Source organism: Bos taurus, chromosome 8, assembly GCF_002263795.3.
Source record: "Bos taurus isolate L1 Dominette 01449 registration number 42190680 breed Hereford chromosome 8, ARS-UCD2.0, whole genome shotgun sequence".
Lineage (NCBI taxonomy): Eukaryota > Metazoa > Chordata > Mammalia > Artiodactyla > Bovidae > Bos > Bos taurus.
In genome coordinates, this window is record NC_037335.1 from 59,664,181 (window position 1) to 59,676,384 (window position 12,204).

At 40.1% G+C, this 12,204-nt stretch overlaps 1 protein-coding gene across 4 annotated transcripts in view; it reads left to right on the plus strand.

Moving 5' to 3' along the window:
• Nucleotides 1-12,204, plus strand: part of LOC516849 (phospholipid-transporting ATPase FetA) — a 110,741-nt gene that overhangs the window by 64,342 nt on the left and 34,195 nt on the right. For all 4 annotated transcript variants that reach the window (XM_059889555.1, XM_010807956.4, XM_010807958.4 and 1 more), the window contains one exon: nt 9,945-10,141. In XM_059889555.1, coding sequence (XP_059745538.1) covers nt 9,945-10,141 — 197 coding nt within the window. The remainder of the gene's footprint in view (nt 1-9,944; nt 10,142-12,204) is intronic.

Consider the following 12,204-nt stretch of genomic DNA (forward strand, 5'->3'; position numbering starts at 1 on the left):
AGGTATTATGAGGACCATAAGGATTTATAAGTCCTGGGTCCAGCTGTCAAGTATATAAATTCACTTTGGGAAGATAGAGCATCAATATGTGCCAGATGCTTTACATACATAATTTTATTCAATGATCACACCTATCCATCTAGGCATAACTTTTCAGAGTCAATTCTCTTTCTGCTATGCTTGCTATCACCCTGTGGAGATAAAATTAAAACACGTGACAAGTCTATTTAACATGAAAATCTGACCACATGTGAAGAAATTATAAAATTTTTTAAAAGATCCTAAGAGCTTTCAGTGGAGAAGGCGATGGCACCCCACTCCAGTACTCTTGCCTGGAGAATCCCAGGGGCAGGGGAGCCTGATGGGCTGCTGTCTATGGGGTCGCACAGAGTGGGACACGACTGAAGTGACTTAGCAGCAGCAAGAGCTTTCAGAGAGAAATAAAAGGTCATAAACAAGAATCAGAATGGCATTGACCTTCTCAACAGCAACAGCAGAAGGTAAATGTTGTTGCCTTCGAAAGTCTGCCAGAAAAATATTTGCATCTTCTAATTCTAAATCCATTGAAGCTGTCAATAAAATGCGAGTATAAAGAAATTTCGGTATGTGCAAAGACTCAAAAAAAATTTACTCCTTACGTATCCTCTCTTAGGATGTTTCTAAAGTATACTCAAGCAAAAGAAGAGAATAAACCAAGAAAGATTTGGAAGCCAGGAAACATGCAAACACTGAAAGGAAGTCCTAGGATAATAGCTGAATAGCAGGCCTAGAGCAGATTAAAGCAGAGGTATCTGGGTTTCTGAGGTGGTACTAGTGGTAAAGAACCTGCCTGCCAATGCAGGAGACTTAAGAGATGAGGGTTCCATCCCTGGAGGAGGGCATGGCAACCCTTTCCAGTATTCTTGCCTGGAGAGTCCCCATGGACAGAGGACCCTGGCAGGCTACAGTCCATAGGGTTGCAAAGAGTTGGACATGACTGAAGCGACTTAGCATGCACACCTGCATGGAGAGATCTGCAGTGGGAGTCTTCAAAGAGAGAATGTAGTTCCCTATTCAAATCCCTACAAGGTGGATTCAGCAGAGAAGTGGTGTAGATGCCCAGAGCAGCTACACTAGCCAACTAGCTGCTATGAATTCCTGCATTTGTGAGCTCTTTCATGCAATCTTTCCTTCAGAAAATAGGGAGTATCATCTTGGGTCCCATGCTTCCTCTTGGGCATCTAGTTTAAGAAGGATGTTGCTGTTCGAGCCCGGTACGACTGTGAGAAAGTACAAATAGAAAATAAATTCTCTGACAAAGGATGAAGAACCATCAGCAGACCCAAGAAGTTGATGGGCTTTGGGAATGCATAAAGTTGCTAGATTGTACTGATAGGTAAGCCAGAATAGTGGAAGCTTTGGTGGCAATGCGTTCCTCTTCAGCAGCAATGCATTCCTCAAGAGTAGTTCCAAGCTTGAGAGAGCAGGAATGGAGAGCAGGAGTAAGATATGTGGATATAATAATCAGGACAACTAATTTTAAAACTGCCCATAAAACAGCTTGGACAACCACTGGCCCTCTGTACCATCCTAACACCCCTATAGGCATCCATATAGCAAAAACAAATGTATTTGACTTCCAGTCTCAAACAAGAGAACTGCTTTCTGAAGAAATTTAACAACCTCTGCAGAGGGCTAGGGCTTCTAATGTGGGTGTCATCACTTCTGAGTAAACCCACTTTATTTTAAATTTGGGGGACTCAAGTTTGCCTGCAAGTTCCTTTTATATCCTAGGGTAAAACCAGTGAACTAACACATTTTGCCTACCTACACAGAGCTCGTGGTTCCATCTTCCCATTCAGGGGAGTGGCCTACTAGGGAAATGAACCTATCCAAAGGAAATAAAGCCAACCTATAATGGTCAAACTACTCTTTTACTTCTGTTTTTAAGTGATCTGGAAAAAAAACCAGGAGCACAAAAGAAGAGGATGAGGACAAATAAAATAACTGACTCTGGAAAAAACATTATAATTCAAAAGAGAAAAGAACTTTCAAAAGAATTTCACTATTCTTAGAAGAAACAATTGCACAAATAAGAATAGACTGATTCTTTTTTTTTTTTTTTGGCCATGCTGTGGCTTGGGCATCAACCCTAGGCCAACAGCAAAAGTGTGGAAACTTAACCACTGGACTGCTAGGGAATTCCCTACAATTTTTTTTAATCAAAGAATAAAATAAGCAATCTAAGAACAACAAAAAAGAATTTTGGAAAGTAAAAACTACTGAAATTAAAAAGTCAATAGAAGGGCTGAAATAAAGAGTCAAAGAATACTAGACCTTAAAACCAAAAATCTAAGAGATAAATACTTTTTTTAATTGGAGGACCAAACCAAGAACCCCCACAGGATCTCCCAGGAGTATCAGAATGCAAAAATGGAGGGAACAATATTGTCAAAGAAATAATAGAAGAATATTTCCTATAATCGAAGAAGGATATGAATTTCAGATTTAAAACATCCATTAAACATCATTAAATTCTAGAGCTCCAGTGGTGTTTAGAAGTACCTCAAAGTTTTCATAGAGATAAGAGTAAGATATGAACAAACAATGAGAATTAGATTGGCATCAGATTTCTCACCAGCACTACTGAGTCCTGGAAACCAGAGGTTCATACCTTCAAAGTTCTCAGTTTGACCTAGAAATCTATACCCAGGCAAACTACAAATCAAGTGAGAGAGCAGACTTCTTCCTCTCATGGGAACTTCATTCTGGCTGGCCAATGGCTGCATAGGCCTTTGCATGGCTTGCTTCTTTTTCAGGGTTTTAACGTCTCCTTTTCAGAGAAGCCTTCTCTGCCACCCATCTAAAGTGGGCATCACCTCCACCAAGACCTTTTTTATTCTGTTAACTTGTTTTATTTTCCTCACAGCATTTGCTATTGCTAAGTCGCTTCAGTCGTGTCCAACTCTGCGACCCCATAGACGGCAGCCCACCAGGCCCCGCCGTCCCTGGGATTCTCCAGGCAAGAACACTGGAGTGGGTTGCCGTTTCCTCCTCCAATGCATGAAAGTGCAAAGTGAAAGTGAAGGCTCTCAGTCGTGTCCCACTCTTAGCGACCCCACGGACTGCAGCCTACCAGGCTCCTCCGTCCATGGGATTTTCCAGGCAAGAGTACTGGAGTGGGATGCCATTGCCTTCTCCCTCACAGCATTTAGCACTAGTTAACTTGTATTTTTCATTTCTTAACTTGTTTGTTTTCCACCTATATCCACAGGATTACAAACCCTCTGAGAGTTAAGACGTTGTCTTTTATCACCATTGTATCCCAGTCCCTAGAACTGTGTTTAGCATATAATCAGTTCAGTTCAGTCACTCAGTCGTGTCCGACTCTTTGTGACTCCATGAACCGCAGCATGCCAGGCCTCTCTGTCCATCACCAACTCCCGGAGTTTACTCAAACTCATGTCCACTGAGTCGGTGATGCCATCCAACCATCTCATCCTCTGTCGTCCCCTTCTCCTCCTGCCCTCAATCTTTCCCAGCATTAGGGTCTTTTCAAATGAGTCAGCTCTTCGCATCAGGGTACCAAAGTACTGCAGTTTCAGCTTCAGCATCAGTCTTTCCAATGAATATTCAGGACTGATTTCCTTTAGGATTGACCAGTTGGATCTCCTCGCAGTCCAAAGGACTCTTAAGAATCTTCTCCAACACCACAGTTTAAAAGCATTAATTCTTCGGCCCTCAGCTTTCTTTATAGTCCAACTCTCACATCCATACATGACTACTGGAAAATAACACATAATAGAAGCATCATTATTCTGTGCTAAGTTAGAAAGACAAATGAGTGCCTGAGCTACCAAATTATGAGCCTCTAAGGTAGAAATTATATCCATCTCTACATCCTTGGGAGTGTCTTGTACAAAGCTGTTCTCAGGAAGTATCTTTTGAATGGTTACTAAATGAAGAAATGTTCTCGAATTAGCTAGGTTCTTATCAGCTCAGCAGTTTTGTTTATGTGGTATTTTTGCCAAGACATTGTCAGTGTAGTTAGATATAACGCACTCCATTTCTCAAGCTGAAGCAGAAATTCTTCCTCATTTGAACATTTCATTTCTTCCCCATTTTTAGAAATGATTCTTAGGGGAAATTCTGACAGAGACAGGAAGCAAGATGAGTAAAGACGCTTCTTGATAAACCCATAGCTGACCTGGAGTCTGGTCCTTTCCCTGTGCCCAGAGCTCCCCAGAGCTCACAGTGACAATGCTTTGTGAACCCTAGTCTCTTTAAGTAGGACTGTATTTGTGGGGCAAAGAAAAAAAAAATCAGTGCTTGAAATTTAAATGATGCCAGAAATCTAGGCTATACTTCTGGAGTGAAAAGGTACAGTGAAAAGCACAGAAGTGAAAGGCCCAAGGACCGAGGAATATTCTTTTTACAGGCTGCCTAGGACTGTGATCAGCAATGGCCTTAGTTCTTGACAGACTTGAGAATCTCTTTCAGCCTTTACTGGACACACAGTACAAAATGGGAGGTAATCTGCTCTTCTTGGGTCTGACTGGCTCTCATAATAAACAAAGTAAAGTTTGGGGTTTGTAGCAACAACCAATTTCTTATTTCTTTCTTCCTATACAGAGGAAGCACTGTGAAGCTTTAGAGACTAAGTACCAATAAACCCCATCACAGCATAAATGTTTCTTAAGAAAGAGACCATCTGCAAGATTTTAGAAAGTCTCAGGATGGCAGAAAAAGCTCTAGGAATGAGGAAACAGCAGATTGTGTACTGCCCCTGCAGGCCTCTCTGAGTGGGAGAAGTCCTGCGCTCAGGGGCTTGGTCTGATAGAACTGATTTCCTTTCTGGTTGAGGGGAGGGCACAGCCCTAGAAATGACTGATGGGTCATTAACAGGGATGGAGCAGAAGCAGTGTTGAAAGTCACTCTGTAATTTTCTCCCACAACTTTAGAGGGTGTCAAGTTTATTTATTCTAATAATTTAAAATAATTAAAAATAAATTTATATTTATAAGTAAGTAATAATAATTTATTATCATCATTTTACCTTCCTTCCTTTTTAACAACTGGAGTTGATAGAATTGGGGCTGGAGAAGTGGCAGGTAGAGGAATATGGTTTCAAATTTAATATTGGCCACATGGAAGACGACTCTACACATGGACATCATCAGATGGTCAATACCGAAATCAGATTAATTATATTGTTTGCAGCCAAAGATGGAGACGCTCTATACAGTCAGCAAAAACAAGACTGGGAGCTGACTGTGTCTCAGATCATGAACTCCTTATTGCCAAATTCAGACTGAAATTGAAGAAAATAGGGAAAAGCACTAGACCATTCAGGTATGACCTAAATCAAATCCCTTACGATTATACAGTGGAAGTGAGAAATAGATTCAAGTGATTAGATCTGATAGGCAGAGTACCTGAAGAACTATGGATGGAGGTTCGGAGGTTCATGGCATTGTAGAGGAGGCAGGGATCAAGACCATCCCCAAGAAAAAGAAATGCTAAAGGACAAAATGGTTGTCTGAGGAGCCTTACAAATAACTGAGAAAATAAGAGAAGCTGAAGGCAAAGGAGAAAAGGAAGGATATATGCATCTAAATGCAGAGTTCCAAAGAATAGCAAGGAGAGATAAGAAAGCCTTCCTCAGTGATCCATGCAAACAAGTAGAGGAAAACAATAGAATAGGAAAGTCTAGAGATCTCTTCAAGAAAATTCAAGATACCAAGGGAACATTTCATGTAAAGACGGGCACAATAAAGGACAGAAATGGTATGGACCTAACAGAAGCAGAAGATATTAAGAAGAGTGGTCAAGAATACACAGAAGATGTATAGATCAGTCTTATGGACTCTGTGGGAGAGGGAGAGGGTGGGGAGATTTGGGAGAATAGCATTGAAACATGTATAATATCATGTATGAAACGAGTCGCCAGTCCAGGTTCGATGCATGGTACTGGATGCTTGGGGCTGGTGCATTGGGACGACCCAGAGGGAGGGTAGGGGAGGGAGGAGGAAGGAGGGTTCAGGATGGGGAACGCGGGTATACCTGTGGCGGATTCATTTCAATATTTGGCAAAACTAATACAATATTGTAAAGTTTAAAAATAAAATTAAAAAACAAAAACTTCAAAAAAAAAATGAATGTGGTTCAAGAGAGAGGGGACATATGTATACCTATGGCTGATTCATGTTGATGTATGGCAGAAACCAATACAATATTGTGAAGCAATTTGCTTTCAATTAAAAATAAATAAGTTTGGGGGGAAAAAAAAAGAATACACAGAAGAACTGTACAAAAAAGATCTTCATGACCCAGATAACCATGATTTGTGATCACTCACCTAGAGCCAGACATCCTGGAATGTGAAGTCAAGTGGACCATAGAAAGCATCACTATGAACAAAGCTAGTGGAGGTGATGGAATTTCAGTTGAGCTATTTCAAACCCTAAAAGATGATTCTGTGGAAGTGCTGCACTCAATATACCAGTAAATTTGGAAAACTCAGAAGTGGCCACAGGACTGGAAAAGGTCAGTTTTCATTCCTATCCCAAAGAAAGGCAATGCCAAAGAATGTTCAAACTACCATATAATTGCACTCATTTCACACGCTAGTAAAGTAATGCTCAAAATTCTCCAAGCCAGGCTTCAACAGCATGTGAACCAAGAACTTCCAGATGTTCAAGCTGGATTTAGAAAAGGCAGAGGAACCAGAGATCAAATTGCCAACATCTGCTGGATCACTGAAAAAACAATAGAGTTCCAGAAAAACATCTACTTCTGCTTTATTGACTATGCCAAAGCCTTTAACTGTGTGGATCACAACAAACTGAGGAAAATTCTGTAAGAGATGGGAATACCAGACTACCTGACCTACCTCCTAAGAAATGTGTATGCAGGATAAGAAGCAACAGTTAGAACTGGACATGAAACAACAGACTGGTTCCAAATTGGGAAAGGAGTACCTTAAGGCTGTATATTATCACCCTGGTTATTTAACTTATATGCAGAACACATCATGAGAAATGCCGGGCTGGATGAAGCACAAGCTGGAATCAAGATTGCTGGGAGAAGTATCAATAACCTCAGATATGCAGATGATACCATCCTTATGGCCGAAAGTGAAGAAGAACAAAAGAACCTCTTATTGAAAGTGAAAGAGAGTGAAAAAGTTGGCTTAAAACTCAACATTCAGAAAATGAAGATCATGGCATCTGGTCCCATCACTTCATAGCAAATAGATGGGGAAACAATGGAAATGGTGACAGACTTTATTTTGGGGGGCTCCAAAATCACTGCAGATGGTGACTGCAGCCATGAAATTAAAAGACACTTGCTCCTTGGAAGAAAAGCTATGACCAATCTAGAAAGCATATTCAAAAGCAGAGATATTACTTTGCCAACAAAGGTCCGTCTAGTCAAGGCTATGGTTTTTCCAGTAGTCATGTATGGATGTGAGAGTTAGACTATAAAGAAAGCTGAGCACTGAAGAAATGATGCTTTTAAATTGTGGTGTTGGAGAAGACTCTTGAGAGTCCCTTGGACAGCAAGGAGATCCAACCAGTCCATCCTAAAGGAAATCAGTCCTGAATGTTCATTGGAAGGACTGATGCTAAAGCTATAACTCCAATAATTTGGGCCACCTGATGGGAAGAACTGACTCATTTGCAAAGACCCTAATGCTGGGGAAGATTGAAGGCAAGAGGAGAAGGAGACGACAGAGGATGAGATGGTTGAATGGCATCATCGATTTGATGGACATGAGTTCAAGCAGGCTCTGGAAGTTGGTGAGGGACAGGGAATCCTGGTATGCTGCAGTCCATGGGATTGCAAAGAGTCAGACACGACTGAGTGACTGAACTTAACTGACATGGATAAAGCACAGCCATTAGAACTCATCATTAAAGTTTAATCTGAACCATGAGGAGAAGCCATTCTGTCACATAACTCAGTGAAGAGAAGCAGAACAAAGGGGGAGTAAGATTATGAAGAGTTTTATGGCCCCAGAGAAACCTGCATCACAAAGAATGGAACTACTCAATATGAATCTGCATTAGGCTAGGAATAAAAGCAGATTTTGTTCTTTTTTATCTTAATGCTCCTGCTTTATTCTCTTTCATCCCTCATTCAACTCTCAAGTCTCAAATATTGAATGATATTGAGGGTTTATTACTAACTTTTTAAGTGATAAAGGTATCGTGATTATGTGTTTAAGTAAGATCCTTTAAAGATATATATTAAGTAAGATCCTTTAAAGATATATATTAAACAGTTTCCAAATAAAATTATATAATGTTAGAAATTTGCTTAAAATAAAAGAGAGGACAGAGGAAGAGGAGATTTGGAATAAAATAAAACCAGCCATGAATTGATCATTGATGAAGCTGGGTGATGGGTACATAGAAGTTCATTATAATATTTAATATCTTAATATGTGTTTGAAGTTTTTTATAATAAAAAAGATTTTTAAATCTCATTTTTTGAGAGTGGTCCTAGTTAGATCTGCTTCTTCTGCCTTAATACTCTTGTCTTCAAAGACTTTTTATCAGTAACTCAAAGTTGAGACCTACAGTTTTCTACCAGTGGGGATGGGTTACTTTGAACAGTTCACACCTTGTGACAAAGGGCATAGGTTTGAAGACCTCTGAGTAGACTTAGAAGTTCACAGTAACAATACATGTCTTCTTTGTAGATATGTGGGCATGTGATGCTGATGGAATGTAAAATTGTATAACCACTTTGGAAAGCATTTGGCATTTCTTAAAGAGTTGGGCATTTATCACAAATTATAGAATTCCCTTTTTTCATGGCTGAATAATGTTCCATTGTAGTGTGTGTGTGTCTGTGTGTGTCTGTGTCTGTGTCTGTGTCTGTGTGTGAGTGTGTGTGTATCACATTTTCTTTATCCATTCATCTGTCGATAGACACTTAGATTGTTTCCATGTCTTGGCCATTGCAAATAACGCTTCATTGAACATGGGAGTGGAGATATCTCTTCAAGATAGTGATTTAATTTGATGACCCAAGTGAAAGTGAAAGTGAAGTTGCTCAGTCATGTCTGGCTCTTTGCGACCCCATGGACTGTAGCTCACCAGGCTCCTCAGTCCATGGAATTCTCCAGGCAAGAGTACTGGAGTGGGTTGCCATTTCCTTCTCCAGGGGATCTTCCTGACCCAGAGATTGAACCTGGGTCTCCCGCATTGCAGGCAGATGCTTTACTGTCTGAGCCACAGGGAAGCCCCAAATTTCACTCTATTCCTCTTGCAATTATTCACCTACTTCAAATCTTTCCTTTGTCAAAGTCAGTCCACACACACTAATATTCTAATTCTTTCCAACCACTTCCCTTAGAGTTCTAGGCTCAGTAGGCACATGGTCTGCCTTCCTATTTTACCATCTTCTTTCTGTAAACATGATTGCTATATTGTCAGCCTTTTACATCCATTTCCTTCTCACCTCCCCACCTGCAACTGCTAAGCCAGTGTCACACTTTTTATACTTTTGTTAAAGTAGAACCTCACTTCAATAATGGAGTAATTAAGAGCTTGGGTTCTGGAACTGGTCCAAAACCTGTCTCTCCTGGATAGTAGCCAGATAACTTCAGGCAAAATACTTTTCCATTCTTAATATCAAGTTTATTATCTATTATTAAAAGACGAGAATAATATTAAATAATACACGTAGAGTACTTAGCACTGTTATTGGCACTTAATACTTAATGCATTTTAGTTACTGTTTTGTCCTATCAAAATCCCAAGGATGACTCCTGCTGGGCTTTCTTTTCTGTCTTGTGGACTACTGCCTAGAGACTGTGAGCTTCAGGGGGGAACCCCCCCACCCTGCCCTCAAAGAAAAGAGAGAAGCTTTGTTGAGGGAGAGACTCCAGATGGTAGAACTAAAGCAGTACATCTTGGATGAAATGTTAATTTAATTCTTTTTTTGATTTCTAGATTTTCCTGTTTTTAGGCTGCATGTGTTTTCTCCTAGCAGTTGGTCATTATATTTGGGAAAACAACAAAGGTTACTACTTCCAGGATTATCTGCCGTGGGAAGACTATGTCTCTTCATCAGTTTTCTCTGCCACCCTTATGTTCTGGTCCTACTTCATTATCCTCAACACCATGGTGCCTATTTCCCTCTACGTCAGGTAGGCTTCTTTGACAGCTGAGGGAGGAGCTGACTTCTTCTGGGGGAGGATACTTCCTTCTTATTCCCCAACTAGACTGTGAACTTTCAGGAAACACAGATGCTGTGCTCTTTAACCTTTTACTTTCCAGAGTGCCTGGTGCACAAAACACTCTGAGAAATATTTAGAGTTTGCATAAATGCTTTCTATGTCCAGAATACTGTGCTAGATACTTTGTGGGTTATATAATAAAAAATTATTCCTACACTCAAATAATTTATAATGTACATGACTAAATAAGACATACAAACACATGAAATAATTAGAAAACAATGCACACAAATTTTGTGTTAAAGTAAAAGCTAGGCAGCCCCTAGTTTATCAATGACCCAGATTCTAAACAGTCATTTGTAAATGACTCAGAACTCAGAATGCTTTTTCCCCCAGAAACAATGTGGCAAACTGCAGGTAGGTGTGATTGTGACTTAAATTCTGGTTCCTAAAAGATGGAGAAGATGAAGGATGTTTCCTTCCCCTTTTCATGAGCACATTGGAAAAAAATTTGAAATATAGGTAAAATAAGTTTTTACTGTATTCCAATCTCCTTTTTTGAGTTCCAGCATTCCCTTTCACATAAATGCACCCAAACACATTTTCTGCATCCTTTTCGGGTTTTCTAAACCCTACATTGTGGCATCCGAACCCTAAAATCACCCTATATGCATGTGTGCTAAGTTAGCTAAATTATCTTACTAATTAAATATTTACTGAACACCTACTATGTTACCAACAAAGGTACCAACAAAGGTCCGTCTAGTGAAAGCTATGGTTTTTCCAGTAGTCATGTATGGATGTGAGAGTTGGACTATAAAGAAAGCTGAGTACAGAAGAATTGATGCTTTTGAACTGTGGTGTTGGAGAAGACTTTTGAGAGTCCCTTGGACTGCAAGGAGATCCAACCAGTCCATCCTAAAGGGAGTCAATCTTGAATATTAATTGGAAGGACTAACTGATGCTGAAGCTGAAACTGCAATACTTTGGCTACCTGATGCAAAGAACTGACCCATTGGAAAAGACCCTGATGCTGGGAAAGATTGAAGGTGGGAGGAGAAGGGGACAACAGAGGATGAGATGGTTGGATGCCATCACCGATGCAATGGACATGAGTTTGAGTAAGCTTCGGGAATTGGTGATGGATGGAGAAGCCTGGCATGCTGCAGTCCATGGGGTCATAAAGAGTCTGAACAACTGAGTGACTGAACTGACTATGTGCCAAGCACTATATTAGGTTACAGAGAAAGATACATGAATAATAATACAGCCCTTCCTCCAGATAAGCTTACAACATAGCCATGGAAACAGATACTTAAGTAAATAATTAAGATACAATATGAAGAATTATGTAATAGAAATTAATATGTGAATGCTATGGGAGCCTAGAAAAGGAATAGGTTGGTTCCACCTACAGAGTCTTAGGGATTTACAGAAAAAAGTAATCATCAAACTGATACATGAGAAAAGAGGAGAATTTACCAATAAGAAAATACGAAAATAATATTACAAGCAGAAAGATCAGTATGTACAAAGGTTAGAGGTTTTTAAAAGCTTGATCTGGTCATAGAACAGTGAGTGAGCCTAGACTGAGGTGTTGGATGGTAATTTAGGATTAGATTCAGGAGAGCCTTCAATGCTAGGTCAAGGAGTTTGGGCTTTATCCTAAGACCAACAGAAATCTTTCTAAGGAAAGAAATAATATCATTAAGTGTCTGAGTTTAGAGAGGTTGCTATGGTGACTGGTCTGGTGAAGGAAGAGAGGGGTCAAAACTCAACACATGAGGACTAATAAAGTCAATAATGAGGGCCTGAGCACCACCTCCCTCACCTCAAACAAAAGATTCATGTTTCTTAATGCAGTTGTCTCAGACAGGGGTTACTAATGAAGCAATGAGATAACACACACTCCAGCCAGTCCATTCTGAAGGAGATCAGCCCTGGGATTTCTTTGGAAGGAGTGGTGCTAAAGCTGAAACTCCAATACTTCGGCCACCTCATGCGAAGAGTTGACTCATTGGAAAAGACTCTGA